Source organism: Lithobates pipiens, unplaced genomic scaffold (genome assembly GCF_037356315.1).
Source record: "Lithobates pipiens isolate NorthernLeopardFrog02 unplaced genomic scaffold, aLitPip1_a1.2 Scaffold_22, whole genome shotgun sequence".
NCBI classification, from domain to species: domain Eukaryota; kingdom Metazoa; phylum Chordata; class Amphibia; order Anura; family Ranidae; genus Lithobates; species Lithobates pipiens.
The window spans coordinates 40,389,227-40,408,211 of record NW_027507784.1 but is presented as its reverse complement, the minus strand read 5'-3'; the positions used below and the strand labels follow the sequence as shown (position 1 = coordinate 40,408,211).

The 18,985-nt window shown below is 45.5% G+C and overlaps 1 protein-coding gene and 1 pseudogene across 3 annotated transcripts in view; one reads left to right on the top strand and one right to left on the bottom strand.

Annotated features, from left to right (window-relative positions):
- The window catches only part of LOC143923638 (sulfotransferase 1C1-like), a 70,799-nt gene that overhangs the window by 23,415 nt on the left and 28,399 nt on the right, over positions 1–18,985 (bottom strand). For 2 of the 3 annotated variants that reach the window (XM_077447443.1, XM_077447444.1), the window contains exons 7-8: positions 8,786–8,880; positions 8,523–8,703 (exon numbers count right to left, since the gene is read on the bottom strand). In XM_077447443.1, coding sequence (XP_077303569.1) covers positions 8,523–8,703; positions 8,786–8,880 — 276 coding nt within the window. Of the gene's footprint in view, positions 1–7,321; positions 7,459–8,522; positions 8,704–8,785; positions 8,881–18,985 lie in introns of those variants that run through there. The other variant, XM_077447445.1, reaches the window with a different exon arrangement.
- LOC143925173 (ubiquitin carboxyl-terminal hydrolase isozyme L1 pseudogene) lies at positions 4,071–4,679 on the top strand (annotated as a pseudogene).

Below are 18,985 nucleotides of genomic sequence, written 5' to 3'. Positions count from 1 at the left end.
CTGCTTCAGTGCCCCCAAAACTGCTAGAATCCTCCTCCTCCTCCTCTTGGTGTTCTGTGGCGTCGCAAGAATGATGTCTGCATAAAGCAGGCCTTGAGGTGAAAGGAAGTCCTTTTCTTCCTCCTGCTTCTCTGCGGCGAGTGCCCTGTCCATAATGCCATGCACAGTCTGCTCAAGCAGGAACAAAAACAGGCATCGTGTCACCGATGAATGCATTGTCACAGCTCACCATCCTTGTCGCCTCTTCAAATGGTGACAGTACAGGATATGCATCCTTTATCAGCAGGCAGTGGCCTGTTGTTCTGCCATACTCACACAGATACTCGTTGATGGCCCTCTGCTGCATGTGCAGCCACTGCAGCATTGCCAAAGTTGAGTTCCCCTTGGTAGACATGTCACAAATCAGGCGGTTTATGTGTAGGTGGAATTCCCGCTGAATTTCAGCCAACCGAGCACTGGCTGTGTATGATCACCTGAAATATCTAAAGACTTTTCTGGCCTACTTTAGCAGATCTTCCAACCCTGGGTACCTGTTTAAGAAACACTGTGCCACCAAATTGAGAACATGTGCCAAAAGGTCAACCTGCTGCAGTCTTCTCTGATGGTGGATACATCATTCATGTAGCTGGCAAGACATGTCACCTTGCTGTCACATAAAGGGGGCTCTAGTCCGAAAATTAGATCTAGATCTGAAGTGCTTCTACATACTGTAGCATCTGCAGGTGCCGGCAGACCAGCAATAACCAGCCCATGTGCTGAGTGAGTCTAATGGGAGTGATTTCATAATTATCAACCAGCTGCTGCACCTGCAGGACTCTGAGGAAAGTGGCAGGGTCTGCATCCCTTTAGATGTGATTTCCTATTGGGGGTATCTTACCAAAAATGACATTTTTGTTGCAGTGGATGCCAAAAATCTGACTTGTATGTTGGTGCAGATTTCTGGGAGGTGTAAGGCCAATGTAACTCTCTCTCAGAGAGAGACCTGGATAGCAATAAACACCCAAAAGTAAAAAAAAAAAAAAAAAATTGGCTTAAAATACTCTTTATTTTAAAACTAAAAAAAAAAAAAAATTAAAGGGTTTAAAAGGTGCACTGCGCCCCACTGCAACCTTCATTGTGTTCTGCTGGGCAGACTAAATTTGGTCTGGACATTTAAAGCTGGCCATACGCTTGTAGATTTTCATATTGAACATACTAACAATAAAAAAGAAAAAAGAAAATTCTCAGTACGTCCAATGACTTGACGAATGCCATTCAAAGGTACTTTTTGCTTTTAAAGGAGAAGTACAGCCAAAGCTGGTTTGGCTGTACTTCTCCTGTGGATCACAGGAGGGCAGTTCGTTCTACACCCCCGTGACCCCGTTTTCAGCTGACAGCGGGCAGAAGCTCGGGAAAAATTGCAACAATGAAGTCGGGATCCGCCCACATGCCTGGACCGGCACCCAGCTCAGCCTCCCTTCCCCTCCACAGGCCAGCACTCCAGTCAGTGCAGGGGGGGGGGGGGGCAGAGCAGAGAGCCGATGACTGAGAGTCACCAGCTCTCTGCTCAGGGAGCTGTGAGAACCAAGCGAATGGCCATGTTAGATCGCTCGGTTTACAGTGTCAGTGTTAGAGCCCTCATGGCACAGATGCAGAATTGGACCACTGCTACATCCACCTAGGTATGTATGACAAAAAAAAGCAAAAAACAAAACAAAAAGCCCATACTTTTCTTTTGACATTCAATTTTGGAACAAATGGACTTTACCCAGTTAAACTCACATTAATTGCTAAAAATGGTTTTGTTCAAAAAACTATTTCCATCTGGCTCCCTCTTTCACTGCAGTGGAAATTGAAAGTCTTGATTCTGCTAACAAATTGAAAATCAAACATTCTTTTTTTTTTTTCAATCAAATAATTTTTATAATGATTTTTTTACATTATACATCAGAAACTCAAAAACACACAAAACATTTCAATCAAATAACCCCACAAATAACCTCACCAGACTATACTTCAACCATTGCTCAGAACCCTCCATCATATCCGACCCATTAACCACCCTTCTCCTAAGTAAAATTAACAGCATTATAAAACTGATCTGAATATTCCATCTAATTATTTCTACACACACACACACACACACATACATACATACATACATACATACATACATACATACATACATACATACATACATACATACATACATATATATATATATATATATATACACAGTTATACCCCTGAATACAGTATAACATTCTCAAAGTAAAAAAATATATATGTATATTGTACTAGTGTATGGCCGGCTTTAGCTTCAATGACCTTTGGACATTGGTCACGAAAAAAGTGAATGATGGTCATGAACAGTTGATTTCCTATGTGAATGTTCCTAAGTGTATCTCCAGTCAATTTTTTTTTTTTTTAGTTTTGGATAGAGTAAAAAAGGGTTAGAACCCCTGTGGGATTTTGACATTTCTCTAAAAAATAAATAAAAAAAATGATATATATATATATATATATATATATATATATATATATATATATATATATATATATATATATATATATATATATATATATAAATTATAATTATTATTATTATTTATCTAAGTATCTAAGATTCTCCCTCTCTATCTGTCCAGGTGATAATGTTCTCTCTAGGACAACAAGCATAAAGTAAAAATTCTAGGGGCCTCAGCAATAAAAACCTGTCAGGAACTCCAAACCCTTCCCATTCTATCCAAAACTAGAAGACATGTTTTGGTTTTAGTTACAATTTAACAGGGTTCACAGACCTTCTAGGACTCTTTGACAATTGGCTGGAGTCTTTTTTTTTTTTTCTTTAATTTTTTGCACACATGTTAAAATGCAGTATATAAAAATACCAAATATATAGATATTCTGAAAGTAGAGACCCTGGAGAATAAAATTATAGGGGTTGCAATTTTTCATGTTGTGTGATATTTGCTGTACTGTTTATCCAAATCTATATTTTCAGTAGAAAAAAAATACACTGAAAATAATTTTACACAATATGATTCCCACGTTTTTTTTTTTTTGTAAAATCTAAAAGATGAAGTTGCATGTAACTAATGCCGCGTACACACGACCGGTTTTCCCATCGGAATGAACTCCAAAGGTTTTTCCGACGGAGTTCCGACAGAGTTCCGCTGAAACTGTCGTGCATGCACACGATCACACCAATGTCCCATTGTTGTTGGGGGGGAGTCTATTGTTGTGTGAAGGACCTATTGTTGCTGGGATGGGATCCATTGTTGTTGGGGGGAGTCTATTGTTGTGTGAAGGACCTATTGTTGCTGGGATGGGATCCATTGTTGTTGCGGGGAGTCTATTGTTGTGTGAAGGACCTATTGTTGCTGGGATGGGGTCCATTGTTGTTGGGGGGAGTCTATTGTTGTGTGAAGGACTGATTGTTTGCTGGGATGGGGCCATTGTTGTTGGGGAGAGTCTATTGTTGTGTGAAGAACCTATTGTTGCTTGGGTGGGGGTCCATTTTTGTTGGGGGTGTCTATTTTTGTGTGAAGGACCTATTGTTGTTGGGGGGAGTCTATTGTTGTTTGAAGGACCTATTGTTGCTGGGATGGGGTCCATTGTTGTTGGGAGGAGTCTATTGTTGTGTGAAGGACCTATTGTTGCTGGGATGGGGTCCGTTGTTGTTGGGGGGGAGTCTATTGCTGCTGGGATGGGGTCCATTGTTGTTGGGGGGAGTCTATTGTTGTTTGAAGGACCTATTGTTGCTGGGATGGGGTCCATTGTTGTTGGGGGGAGTCTATTGTGTGAAGGATCTATTGTTGCGGGTTTGGATTCTACTGTTACTGGAGATCTATTGTTGCTGGCTCCAGGGGATCTATTTTACTGCTTTTCTTGTTATTAGATGATAAGAGCAAATTTTTCATACAAATTATTTAGCCCCACAAAATGATACTGGGGGCAGTACTGGGAGGTGGGTAGGGGGTGGGACCAAGGGACGGTGCTCAGGGGAGCATAGGGTGTGTAGACATGGGGAAACTCAGAAGGGGAGAGTTCCTGCACCTATTCTCTGAGAAAAAAAAGCCCTGGTGAGAAGGCATGGCACTACCACCTACCGAGATCAACCCGGAGATGCTGAACAAACTCCTGGAGAAGTTTGGTGTTTCCAGCTGTAAATATGTGGACATATTGGGTTTTGAACCGGATTACCTAAAACCATTTTCCAAACCTGTTCGTGTTCTAGTGCTCACCTTCACACTAACAACAAAGCTTGAAGAGTTCCGAAAACAAAAAAGTAGAGAAACAGAAGGGCAAAAAGCTGAACTCTGAAGTGTAGACACTTGGACACTCTAGTGGACTTGTTGATTTGATTCACACTGTAGATAACAACAAGGATTTTGTGAGTTCTGCTGACGATTCTTCACTGAAGAGCTATATTGATAAGTCTGCTGCTGCCTCATCCGAGGAAATGGGAAAGCTGTTGGAGAAAAATGGGGCCTTGTTGTCAGATTACAAGTCTGTTGAGGCTGAGGGCTTTGTAAGGCCAGATGGCGGTGACCAATGCAATGTGTTAGTGCCTGTTCCTGCAAATAAACACTAAAGAAGATTGATGGGCACCTTGAAAGGCCTATTGACCACTATCTGAATCCTTCATGGAGAATGCAGTTAAAGTGTTAGAGAGGTTACCTGGCTGGAGGACTTGATGACCGTTCTGGCGCGCGCCGATGCACGTTAGCGCGCCAAAGCGCATTAGCGCGCACGTTCCCGCGCACGCTCCTGTGGGCACTGGTGTGCATGTGCTTGCTGACCCTGGTGTGCACGCTGGTGCATGTGTGCCTGTGTGCGTTGGCGCACACACGTGCGCACTGTTTGGCTATTTAGTTCTGCAGCACCCCTTGCTCGGTGCAGCCTGATCATCAGCTTCCCGTGACCTTACTCCTGTACCCGTATCTGTATTCTGATCTCCTAACGACTTGCCCCTCAGACTTCCTGGATTTCTGCCTGTACCTGACCTCGGCCTGATTGACTCCGCTTTTGCCTACTCCTCTGTACCTCGCTACCCGCCTGTTGCTGAACCCGGCCTGAACCCGGATTTGCCTGCTCCGCTCCTGCTCAGCACCTGTTGCCTGTGTTTCTGTCTACCATCTTGCTGTCTGAAGATCCCCTACTTCCAGCATCAGGACCCTCATCACCAGGCTCTCATTCATTCCGTACTCCCGTGCTACCTGTCCTCTCTACCAGGGGCCACGAGTCGGATACGTAAGGGAGACCACCCTCTGCCCAAGCAGACTCACAGGTCAGGTACGTAGCAGTCTGATATAAAGTTTGCAAGCAGTACACTGAGCAGGCAAAAGATGAAGGGTGCGCTTTTCAGCTGTGGCTCTTGTCAAGGATGCATAATATTTTCAATGGAAGGCTTCTCACGGTTCTGTTAATAATGCACCTTTGTTTACAAAGGCACTTAACAGTTAGACACTTAACTTTTCAGCTAATGTTTTACCTGCTTGCCATTCCAACAAATCTTAAAGAGGAAGTAAACCCTGATGGGTTTACTTCCTCTTTGATTCCCTGCAAAGGTAAAGCATAATGGACTACTATACGTCGCATAGTAGTCCATTATGTGTCACTTACCTGACACAGGAGCCAGCGATGTCACCGCTGTCCCCTGTAGTTCCGAACGTCCATCCTCTTGGTGGGTCTCGCTGCTCCGGCGCTGTGATTCGCCGGAGCAGCGATGATGCCACTCCCGCGCATGCGCACGGGAGCTGCCACTCGCGGCATATCGCCGTAGACAGTGGTGGCTGTCTTCAGGTAAATATCTCCTAAACCGTATAGGTTTAGGAGATATTTCTTGGACCTACAGGTAAGCCTTAATCTAGGCTTACCTGTAGGTCAAAGTGGTTTGTAAGGGTTTACAACCACTTTAAGTGCTTTTTCAACTGTTCACCTACCTATAAAAAATGTGCCTGTCTTGATTACTTGATCTGCACTTCTGTTCAGTAGTTCTGAATAAAATATTTTGAAGTTTGAAAATCAACTGCGAATGATGGAATTATTGATCTCACTCTACTGTACACAGTAATAAGTAATATGAGTGGCCCAATCTTAGTTTTTAGGGGTATGTGCACCCATTGCGCATTTGTGTTTGTATGTGCACATACGTGGGGGCTTTAAACATTTTTGGAGGTGTTACTTTTTAAACTTTATTATTTTAAATAAAAAAATAAATAATATATAAATATATATATATATATATATATATTTTTTTTTATGTAAATGTATTGCTATCATAAGGGGGCGTACGAGCTCCCATATGTGATAGCATAGTGGAGGTCTGCCTTTCTCAACCTTTTCAACACAGTGAATCCCTTGAAATAACTTTTCTCAGGGAGCATGTGCTAAAAATTACTATATCGATAACTCATGTTACATTCATGTTATGGTCAGTGGGAAGAATGCTCCTTATGCTGCGTACACACAATTGGAATTTCGGTCAGAAAAAGCTCTGATGGTTTTCCCAACGGAATACCGACGGGATTCCACTCAAGCTGTCTTGCGTACACACGGTCACACCAAGAACGCGGTGACGTAGAACGCGTACGACTGGACTAGAAAAAGGAAGTTCAGTACCAGTAGCCAATAGCTTCCATCTCCTAGTTGAATCTGAGCATGCGTTACTTTTTGCGCGTCGGAATTGCATACACACGATCGGAATTTCCGATAGAAAGTTTTTCCGTCGGAAAAATTGAGAAAATGGTCTCAAATTTTTGCTGGCCAGCTAAATTCCGATGGAGCATACACACGGTAGCATTTTCTGTTGAAAAGCTCTCATCGGTCTTTTGCTGGCCGAAAATTCTGATTGTGTGTAAGCGACATTACACTTGTGGCCATTGGGAAGAATTTCTCCCTTACAGACAGCTAAAAAACGAATTGGGGGTTATTTACGAAAGGCAAATCCACTTTGCACTACAAGTGCACTTGAAATTACACTGAAAGTGCACTTGGAAGTACAGTCATTGTAGATCCGATGGGGACATGCAAGGAAAATAAAAAATAGTATTTTAGCTTGCACATGATTGGATAATAAAATCAGCAGAGCTTCCCCTCATTTCAGGCCTACCGCTTAAATTTATAGCGACTGCACTTCCAAGTGCACTTGTAATGCAAAGTGGATTTGCCTTTCATAAATAACCCCCATGGTGTCAATGGGACCTTATCTGAGAGGCATAAATTGCAAATTGTTCAAGGAACCCAGAGCAACCTCCTGGAGGAACTCTCCGATTCCATGGAACTCTGGTTGAGAAACTCTGGTGTAGGTGTGTGTCTATGAGTATAAAAATATCTGTTGTTTGATTTTAATACGTTTATTTCACAGTTCCATACGGAGTCTCAGTCCACTGCATGCCATCCTTTCTTCATATACTTCATCGAATAAGATGTTCTGTGACACCAGGAAATGGTTTTTCCAGTTTCCAACCTTACCTGTGAGAAGAACAAAAGAGGGCTTATATAATAAAATGGTGTGAGCAGCAATGATGGGCCATAAGCCATGGGGAGCATCTTCATTTAGCTTATATGAAGTTCAAACAAATATTGATGCTTGTTGAGTGGTTGCTCCTGGTCAGAGGTTAGGATTGCTTCCCTTCACGGTGCAGTGAAGAATTCTCAACACCCTACTAGCAAAGAAAGATAGTCTTGTACAAGCTCAGAGTTGCTCAAGTCAGAGCTTACACAGGGCTGAGTTCTGTCCCCATCTTCATGTGACAGGGCTGGGCCAATCACCTGTCACGTGAGAGGAAGAGCAACGTATCACATGCTTCTATATACCTTTTAAGCAGCAGGTATGTTTGATATCATTTATCATTGTTTTATTAGTTGAAGCGTTTTTTCACTCTTGTAAACATACTCTCGATCCCACATCAAAACCCCCAGCCAGTGCATGCATATCCCACAAGGCATCGGGATCACTGCATGTCGTTCCAGTCAGTAAAGTAAGGCTGGATTCACACCTATGGCATTTTTAGTGCTTTTTGCATTTTGCAGATTTGCACTACAGTCCATTTAACATGGTTTCCTATGGAACACGTTCTGTAGTGCAAATCTGCAAAATGCAGAAAGCACTAAAAATGCCATAGGTGTGAATCAGGCCTAAGAGAGGGGGCAGACCTGGTGGCATGTAATCGGGAATTGCCACCTGAACCTGGAAGAGCCTGCAGCCTCCGGCAAAGATGGTGGCATGGAACACAAGCAGAAGCTGCTGAGAAGAGGATCTTGGCAAGATGATACTGGATCTGCTGGGTGGGCGAGTATCTGAATTGAGAATAACCCAGTATCAGGTAAGCAGGGGAAAAAATAATTGGGAGAGGCAGAAGTCCCTCTTTTAATGACATTTTTATTTTATGCTGTCTATAAGAGGAGACCTCTTTCCAAAAGTGAGGGGAAATCCTCTCTTACAGTCCGTACACACGATCAGAATTCTCGTCGCAAAAAGAGCAACACCCAAGTGTCCTTGCATTAAACAGACCCTCAGGAAAGAAGTCACCTACCTTTCCTCATGAAGGGTGAAATGGACTGGTCAATCACTGAATTAGGGAGGACACTGAAATTCACCATAGGGTTCTTCTTCATTGACTCAAATGAAGTGTGTTGCAGAATCTTCTGTAGAACATCTTCAGAAAGATCCTTCTCCAAGAAGGTCATGACCTTACGGATCTCCCTTTGTGGATCCTGCCCCAAAAATAACATGTTAAAAAAGTCTGAAACGACTAGAACTGGATATGGAAATCCCACTTGGATATATCTGACTCACCTCTATCATGTCTTCATAGAAGATGTAGAGGATCTGATGTCTGTCTTTGGCTTTCCACCATCCGATGACGTGGTCAAACCAACTTCCCCAGGACACTAAGAGCAGAGAGAACATGGTCACAACACTATGAAATACATTCCTTTCCACCAGATTTTGGACCTGTAGTGTCCTGTATAATAAATAACATGGTGTATAAAGTTGTAGCAAGTCGTTGTGACAAGCTTAGCTCAAATACAGCCATATTATTTTATCATATGGGTTAGGAGTGTTTTTCAAACTTTTTTCAGTCAAACTACAGCAACATCCATACATGTAGGAAACCTAACGTTAGCGGTGATTTATACTTCCAGAGCGAATGCACCTTTGTACACTGGTACTGACTAGTAGTGATGGCCGAACAGTTCGCCCAGCGGTCGTTTCGCGGCGAATTTCGGCTGTTCGCGGTCCGCCACTTCGGCGGACTATTGGCGTCGTTCGCCCGGCGGACACTTCCGTGTTTTTACTGTGTAAAGGAACTTTGACCTGATGACACATCCATCATGGGGTACAGGACAGCCAATTGAGACATTACAGCACAAGGTCACTTGGACATTCCCCCTAACCTATAAATACACCCGATCCGGCGCCATTTTACATTCTTTCTTCTGTCACTATAGGGAAAAGTTGCTGTGTGGAGTAGGGAGAGATAAATCGCTAGCTATTTGGTACACAAAAGTTCTTTTCAGGACTGGTATAGGTGTTAGGTGTATATAGGTTTGCTGTGCTACTGATTGTTGCAGCAGCCTGAGTGTCTTTTGTCAGTTTAGAGAAAGGGACAGAGCGCTGTGTGCTGCTATTTTAGGGACAGCCAGATTAGTCATCATCATCATCATCATCATTAGCTGTTACTATCAGGTCCACAAAAGAGCTATTCCAGTAACCAGTTATTGTTCCAGTCTCCTCTTTTTTGCCAGTTTGTATAGGGACAGGAAGGAAGCAGTGTGTCAGGCAGTGAGGGTCAGTTTAAAGAGTTGCTGTTACTATTAGTTCCACAAAGGTTCTTTTCAGGACTGGTATCAGTGGTATGGTAATAGGCTTGTACACGTATAATATTCTTTCTTCCAAATATAGAAAGAATATTATACTTGACTGCTGCCCTTCTGCTGCAGTCTGCTAATCATTCACAACTCACTTGTTCCACAAAGCTCTTTATCAGGACTGGTAACTTGGTCTGTGTAGGGTGCTACAGTACATAGGGTTGAGTGAGGTACAGTCTGCTGTTCTGTAAGGACCGCTATCGGTCCACAATAGATAGGGTTGAGGTGCACCACTGCTGACCGCTGCCCTATACTGCAGCAGTCCTTCAGCAGTATAGGGACTGACGTACAGTCTGCTAATCAGTCACACACAACCTACTTGGTCCACAAAGGTCCTTATAAGGACTGGTAACTTGGTGAAGGGTGCTACAGTACATAGGGTTGAGTGCGGTACAGTCTGCTGTTCTGTAAGGACCGCTATCGGTCCACAATAGATAGGGTTGAGATGCACCACTGCACTATACTGCAGCAGTCCTTCATTGGTATAGGGACTGACGTACAGTCTGCTAATCACTAACACACAACCTGCTTGGTCCACAAAAGTTCTTATAAGGACTGGTAACTTGGTCTAGGGTGCTACAGTACATAGGGTTGAGTGAGGTACAGTCTGCTATTCTATAAGGACTGTTATCGGTCCACAATACATAGGGTTGAGGTGCACTACTGCTGACTGCTGCCCTATACTGCAGCAGTCCTTCATTGGTATAGGGACTGACGTACAGTCTGCTAATCACTAACACACAACCTGCTTGGTCCACAAAAGTTCTTATAAGGACTGGTAACTTGGTCTAGGGTGCTACAGTACATAGGGTTGAGTGAGGTACAGTCTGCTATTCTATAAGGACTGTTATCGGTCCACAATACATAGGGTTGAGGTGCACTACTGCTGACTGCTGCCCTATACTGCAGCAGTCCTTCATTGGTATAGGGACTGACGTACAGTCTGCTAATCACTAACACACAACCTGCTTGGTCCACAAAAGTTCTTATAAGGACTGGTAACTTGGTCTAGGGTGCTACAGTACATAGGGTTGAGTGAGGTACAGTCTGCTATTCTATAAGGACTGTTATCGGTCCACAATACATAGGGTTGAGGTGCACTACTGCTGACCGCTGCCCTATACTGCAGCAGTCCTTCAGCAGTATAGGGACTGACGTACAGTCTGCTAATCAGTCACACACAACCTACTTGGTCCACAAATGTCCTTATAAGGACTGGTAACTTGGTCAAGGGTGCTACAGTACATAGGGTTGAGTGAGGTACAGTCTGCTGTTCTGTAAGGACCGGTATCGGTCCACAATAGATAGGGTTGAGGTGCACCACTGCTGACCGCTGCCCTATACTGCAGCAGTCCTTCAGCGGTATAGGGACTAAGAGTTTTGTCACAGGGTGATTTAAAAAATGACAGGCAGAGGAAGAGGCAGGCCCTTTCGCAGGGGTGGTAGGGGTAGGGCAGGAGCAACAGCCTTGAGCCAAAGTGGGAAGTTGCAGAAGGTGCGTTCAATTACTTTAAAGGACGCACCAGACTTGGTTGAGTGGCTCACTCAGCCTTACTCTTCTGCACCCTCCTCATCCTCTCGATCTGCACCCTCTTCTTCACTCTCTGCTATGTGCACCCCCAAAGACACTACCACCAACAACACCACCACCACCACATACCTTCCGCTTGAGTCACAGGAATTATTTTCCGATCCATATCAAGAGGACATTTCTGATGCGCAGCCACTCTTGGTATTGGATCAGGAAGAGGAGGTAGCAACAACCGCTACTCAGCAGTCTAACGACAGTACCCAGATCAGCCCAAGGAGGAGGTTGGTCCCCGGTGTTGCTGCCTACTCTGAGATCTCTACTTATAGCGGTGGGGAAGGTGACGTTGATGATGTGTCTAGTGATGTCACGTGGGTGCCCACAAGAGAGGACGAGGAGGGGAGTTCAGAGGGAGATATGGACCAGCAGATAGGGAGGAGAAGCAGGAATAACTTACATTGCACAGGAGGGACAAAGCAGACTGCAAATGTATCAGGAGCGAGTCATCGACCATGTACGGTCACATCTGGCGCTCCCAGGACACCGGCACATGGCTCCGCAGTGTGGGCTTTTTTTAATGTGTCCGCTGCTGACAATAGCGTTGCCATCTGCAATCTTTGCAGTCAACGCATTAGTCGCGGTAAGCCCAACACTCACCTAGGGACGACCGCCTTAAGAAGGTACATGAGCAGCCATCACCGAGCCCAGTGGGAGCAACGAAACACACAAAGCCACACTGCAGGCTCTCACCGTCCAGCTTCGTCTTCTACTTCTCCTTCTCCTCTCTCCTCACAATTGTCCTCCACTCCACCTTCCATCACGCCAAGCTCACGTTTTTCTGCAAAAAGGCAGGCTTCCGTGGGCCTAATGTTAGAGCGTAAAAAAAGGATGACGCCGGATAACCCTCTTGCCCAACGGTTGATGGCTGGCTTGTCAGAACTGATAGCCCGCCAACTACTGCCATATAAACTGGTGGACTCGGAGGCCTTTCGCAAATTTGTGGCCATTGGAACACCACAATGGAAGGTCCCAGGAAGGAAGTATTTCTCTGAGAAGGGCATCCCAGAGCTATATGGCCATGTTCAGCGGCAAGTGAATGCATCTCTGGCACACAGTGTCGGTGCCAAGATACATCTGACCACAGACACGTGGTCTAGCAAACACGGGCAGGGAAGGTATATCACTTTTACTGCCCACTGGGTGAACCTTCTGACGGCCGTCAAGCATGTAACCCATGGCACCCGTGTAGATTTGGTTTTACCGCCACGGATTGCATGCAGGCCTGACTCTTCTTCTTCTCCTCCTCCTCCTACTCCATCCTCCTCCCTCTCCTCCTCAGCTGCCTCCTCCTTTTCTGCTGCTAGCGTCTCTTCCGCTGCACCGCCCAAGCTCCCCAGAACCTATTCCACATGCCAGGTGAGACGTTGCCATGCCGTGCTGCGTCTGTTGTGCCTGGAAGCCAAGAGCCACACTGGCCCGGCATTCCTTTCAGCTTTGCGTTCACAGGCAGATCAGTGGCTAACACCGCTCAATTTGACAGTTGGTAAAGTGGTGTGTGACAACGGTGCCAATCTGCTTAGCGCATTGAAACAGGGCAAAATCACGCCCGTGCCATGCATGGCACACGTCTTAAACTTGGTTGTGTAGCGATTCCTTGTCAAATACCCTGGGGTCCAGGACATCTTGCGGCAGGCAAGGAAAATCTCGGCCCATTTCAGAAGATCTTACACGGCCATGGCTCGCCTTGCTGACATTCAGCGGCGACACAATCTGCCGGTCAGACGTCTTATTTGCGATTGCCCGACACGATGGAACTCAACCTGCTATATGCTTGATAGGCTGCTCCAGCAGAAACGTGCAGTTAACGTCTACCTGTATGAACTCTGTGGCAGAAACGGTTCTGGGGAGCTGGGGTTTTTTTCACCGCGCCAGTGGCTGCTTATGCGCGACGCATGAAGACTTCTGCAGCCATTTGAGGAGATCACCAAACTGGTCAGTCGCAGCCATGGCGCCATCAGTGACATGGTACCTTATGCCTTCTTTATGGAGCGTGCATTGCGTCGTGTCATTGATCAGGCTGTGGAGGAGCAGGAGCGGGAAGATGAGGAAGTCGCAATGCTGGATGAATTCCCAGGGGAGGCTACTCTATCTGAGACAAGTCAACAACAGGAGTCTGAAGAGGAGTCAGAGGAGGATGGTGCCGGGGCGGATGAGGAGGAGCAAGAAGAGCATGCTTTAAACCTTTCTGGGATCCCTGTTGTGCGTGGATGGGGAGAGGAGAATAAGGAGGACGAAATTATCCTGGATGATGAGCAGGAGCCAGGCCACCACACCGCTTCCACTTTAGTGCAAATGGGGGCCTTCATGCTCCAGTGTTTTAATAGGGACCCCCGTATAAAAAGCATAAGGGTCAAGGACCAGTACAGGCTGGCAACGTACTTAGACCCCCGGTACAAACACAAAATGGCGGAAATGTTACCGCCATCGCAGAGGGCTGTCAGAATGCAGCACTTCCAGGCCTTGCTTCGAGAAATGCTGTATTCTGCTTTTGCGTGCGCTGGCAGAGGAGCAATTCCCACTCCCAGAGAAGGATTTGCGGGTACCAATCCAACAGCGCCTGCAAGAAGAGGCCGGTTTGAAGATGTGTTGGTGACTTCGGATATGAGGTCATTCTTTCAGCTGACCCATCGACAGGTGTCATCCGGATCCAGCATCAGGGAACGCCTAGACCATCAGGTGTCCGACTACATTGGGTTAACGGCCGATGTGGATGCTCTGAGGAGTGATGAACCCCTGGACTACTGGGTGGGCAGGCTTGACCTCTGGCCAGAGCTTGCCCAATTTGCAATCGAACTGTTGGCTTGCCCCTCATCCAGTGTCCTGTCCGAAAGGACGTTCAGCGCAGCACGGGGGATCGTGACCGATAAGCGTACTCGCCTAGCTCACGACAGTGTTAACTACCTCACATTTCTAAAAATTAATGAGGCATGGATCTCGGAGGAATTCAACACATGTGACCAGTAGACCATGTATATGTCTATAAACTATTTTTTTAATCAAGCACACAGACCTTCTTTCTTCATTTGGCTCACTTCCTTGTCCCAAAAAAGCACACCGTACTATATGCCCCTACCCTCCTCTTTGAAGAGGTTGAGCGGTGTCATATTTCTACTGGGGATGCTTATGAGGGGATCACACCATCCCTGTGCTGTGCTGACTTCCTCCTGGGGGTTCTTATTATGAGGGGATCACACCATCCCTGTGCTGTGCTGACTTACTCCTGGGGGTTCTTATTATGAGGGGATCACACCATCCCTGTGCTGTGCCGAGTTTCTCCTGGGCCTGCTTATTATGAGGGGATCACACCATCCCTGTGCTGTGCTGACTTACTCCTGGGGGTTCTTATTATGAGGGGATCACACCATCCCTGTGCTGTGCTGAGTTTCTCCTGGGCCTGCTTATTATGAGGGGATCACACCATCCCTGTGCTGTGCTGAGTTTCTCCTGGGCCTGCTTATTATGAGGGGATCACACCATCCCTTTGCTGTGCTGACTTACTCCTGGGGCTGCTTACGGTGCTGCTGTCAGTGCTGTATATCACGGTGCTGATGTCAGTGCTTAATGTCACGCTTCTGATGTCAGTGCTCTCTATCACGCTGCTGCTGTCAGTGCTGTATATCACGGTGCTGATGTCAGTGCTTAATGTCACGCTTCTGATGTCAGTGCTCTCTATCACGGTGCTGCTGTCAGTGCTGTATATCACGGTGCTGATGTCAGTGTTTAATGTCACGCTTCTGATGTCAGTGCTCTCTACCACGATGCTGCTGTCAGTGCTGTATATCACGGTGCTGATGTCAGTGCTTAATGTCAAGCTTCTGATGTCAGTGCTCTCTATCACGGTGCTGCTGTCAGTGCTGTATATCACGGTGCTGATGTCAGTGCTTAATGTCACGCTTCTGATGTCAGAGCTCTCTATCACGGTGCTGCTGTCAGTGCTGTATATCACGGTGCTGATGTCAGTGCTTTATGTCACGCTGCTGATGTCAGTGCTCTCTATCACGGTGCTGTTGTCAGATGACTCTATCACGGTGCAGGTGTCATTGCTGTATGTCACGCTGCTGATGTCAGTGCTCTGTATCACGGTGCTGCTGTCAGATGACTCTATCATGGTGCAGGTGTCATTGCTGTATGTCACGCTGCTGGTGATCATCTCCTGCACCCTCTTCTTTGCCTACTCTGGTCCCTGACCTTCCGTCTCCTCCATTGCCTTCATGCGCTCCACAGTCCTGAATTGTCAGAACAATTTCCCATATAAAAAAAGAATGCTTGTAGTTATCGATCCCAAATTCACCTCATACATGTATTATGTCATTGGCCATGTGGTGGGACTATGTTTGCCCAGCTAATAATTATTTTGTGGCTGCAAATTTGACCTAAAGGTTTGCGAAGTTCGCCTCCCATTGAAGTCAATGGGGCACGCCGCGAACTTTCGTTTCGCAAACTATCGGTCCGCGTTCGCGAAACGTCCCGTCGGAAGTTCGTCCATCACTAGTTACAACCCATGTCAATATCTGTGTCCCGTTGCAGAGATTTCCCTTCACTTCCTGTCCCATAGCCAAATAGGAAGTGAGAGCAAACCCTTTCATAATAAGGGAATCCCTTAGGGATCCCCGGGTTACCAGAACTAGTGTCCCCATTGGAAGATTTCCCCTCTATTACTTTTCTGGGGACAACCCAAAATATGGGGTTTTCTTTTACTTTCACTTTCAAAGATAATTTTAAATAAGCCAAATAGTGAGGGTGAATCTTCTTAACGGGGGCACAGATAGCAATAAAAACTCAAACATTCTAATCCATCTGCACTCTATCCAAAACTAAGATTTTTTTTTTACCTTTTAGTTATATTTAAACAAATCCAAATCATTTACAGGCCATGGTGTAATAAGTTGTAGCATGCTTAGGAGAGCATTGGTTCAGGTTCTAATTATGTATCCCAGGACATCACATACACCATGCATCTTTTAGGACAGTGATGGTGAACCTTGGCACGCCAGATGTTTTGGAACTACATTTCCCATGATGCTCATGCACTCTGCAGTGCAATTGAGCATCATGGGAAATGTAGTTCCAAAACATCTGGGGTGCCAAGGTACGCCATCACAGTTCTAGGACAGGGATATGCAATTGGCGGACCTCCACCTGTTGCAAAACTACAAGTCCCATCATGCCTTTGCCTCTGGGTGTCATGCTTGTGGCTGTCAGAGTCTTGCTATGCCTCATGGGACCTGTAGTTCTGCAACAGGTGGAGGTCTGCTAATTGCATATCCCTGTTCTACCTGTTCTAGGGATTCATGTCAAACATCACAAGAATTCCAGTGCTCTCCTGTAGATACAAACATCTACCCATAGACCTAGTCCTCAGGTTCCAGATCCCATGTGGTTCTTCTAAATTCCCCAATCAATCACAGTCAAAGGAGAAAGTAGCCCACTCCAGAGTCAATGGTTCAATGTCTCTGTTGATGCAAGTATAAAGGACTCCTCTCACTTGAGCTTCAACACTACAAATAAGCTTATTACGATTGCAACGTTGGAAGAATTCAGGTGGTCTACTGTGCATTGGAACCATCAATAAACAAAGATTGTGTGTTTTTTTTTTTTTACTCTGGGGGTATGTCTACTTTCTTCATTGATTGTGATTGAAATTCTATGGCAGACTTTCTCTACCTTTTACCCAGGAGGAACCCTTGAAATAATTTTCAGGTCTCAGAGAACCCCTACTTATTGTTAAGTTATTGGGGTCAGTGAGAAAAATACCCCGTACATTGGCAACCAGTGGGAAAAATGCTGCCCTTACATTGGGGGTCAGAATGCCACTATTTCTAAAAGATAAAAAGATCATTGTTGTCCTGGGGCTGGCAAGTGGCTCTAGACCTGTAACTATCCAGGCACCAGCAGATCAGTCAATTAACCACAACTCAAGGAAACCCTAGCAATCTTTGAAAGAAACCATAGGATTCCACAGTTTAGAATGGGTGTTCTAGGGATTCTCCAATAATGAAGAGTGGTAAGTAGGAGAGTTTCAGCTAGAAAGGCCCTCCGGATTCTTATACACAGTATCTCACAAAAGGGAGTATGATGCTGAGCACATGCACTCAACTTTTTTGGTCGACCATGGCGAGGCCTGTTCTGAGTGGAACCTGTCCTGAAAAACTGCTGTATGGTCTTGGTCACCGTGCTGCAGCTCAGTTTCAGGGTCTTGGCAATCTTCTAATAGCCTAGGCCATCTTTATGTAAAGCAGCAATTCTTTTTTTTCAGATCCTCAGAGAGTTCTTTGCAATGAGGTGCCATGTTGAACTTCCAGTGACCAGCATAGGTGAGTGAGAGGGATAACACCAAATTTAACACACCTGCTTCCCATTCACACCTGAGACCTTGTAACACTAACGAGTCACATGTCACCGGGGAGGGAATATGGCTAATTGGGCCCAATTTGGACATTTTCACTTAGGGGTGTACTCACTTTTGCTGTCGGCGGTTTAGACATTAATGTCTGTGTGTTTTATATAAATGTGAGGGGTGTACTCACTTTTGTGAGATACTGTACATTCAAGATCATCCAGGATAAAAGCTGAACAGGCACACGAGTGGCACTTACAGGAGAGAAGCAGGCTCTGGATAAACAAAACATATGCAGAGAAAGGCACTTCTAAGTGCAGAAAGTCAGCAATTTTATTGGAAAGCAATGGTTAAAAACACATGTTTTCAAAGAACACAGGCTTATCGATCTATAGGGTGCTCCTGGAATGGTATACCCTGTCACTGTGCCAACCAGCAGCGGCAGAAACAAAGGGTCCTGGGGAATCAAGATGGCCGCTGCACTTCCGTAACCACCGTGGAACGCGAGGGTATCTCATGTTCCATGCCGTCAACTTGTTCCTTTCCCACAGCTTGAGCGGCACTTTACATTGTTCCCTCCAATCATATGCTTATTGGTCGGTCCCGTGACCTCTTCCTAGCCCCCTTTCCCTTTAAAATCCGGCTCATTACTCTGGGGCTTAGGTTTGAAAAAGAAGCTTCTGAGCATGCTCCGAAACACATCACCGCCCCCTTGCTGAAGTCACTTCCGCCGCTTGTGTTCGAAGGAAGTGCGGTGGTTTTGTTCCTCCATGACCCTTCAATTCTGCAACTGGTGGTGAGCACAGTGACAGGGAATACCATCCCAAGAGCACCCTATAGATCGATGAGCCTGCTTACTTTGATAACCTATAAAGCCCCATACACACTATCAGTTTTTCTGCTGAGTTTTTCCTTCAGATTTACCAAAACCATATAATATGAGGTCAAACCTTAGGAGTTTCAATTTGTATTCAATCAGGCAGGCCCTTACACTACATGGTTTTGGTAAACCTGAAGGAAAAACTGATAGTGTGTATGGGGCTTAAGTGTTTAACCATTGCTTTCCAATAAAAATAGGATTTTCCAAAAACAAAAACGTTGATTTATTTCCGACGGATGTTGGCTCAAAATTGTCTTGCATACACATGGTCACACAAATGTTGTCGGAAATTCCGAACGTCAAGAACGCGGTGGCGTAC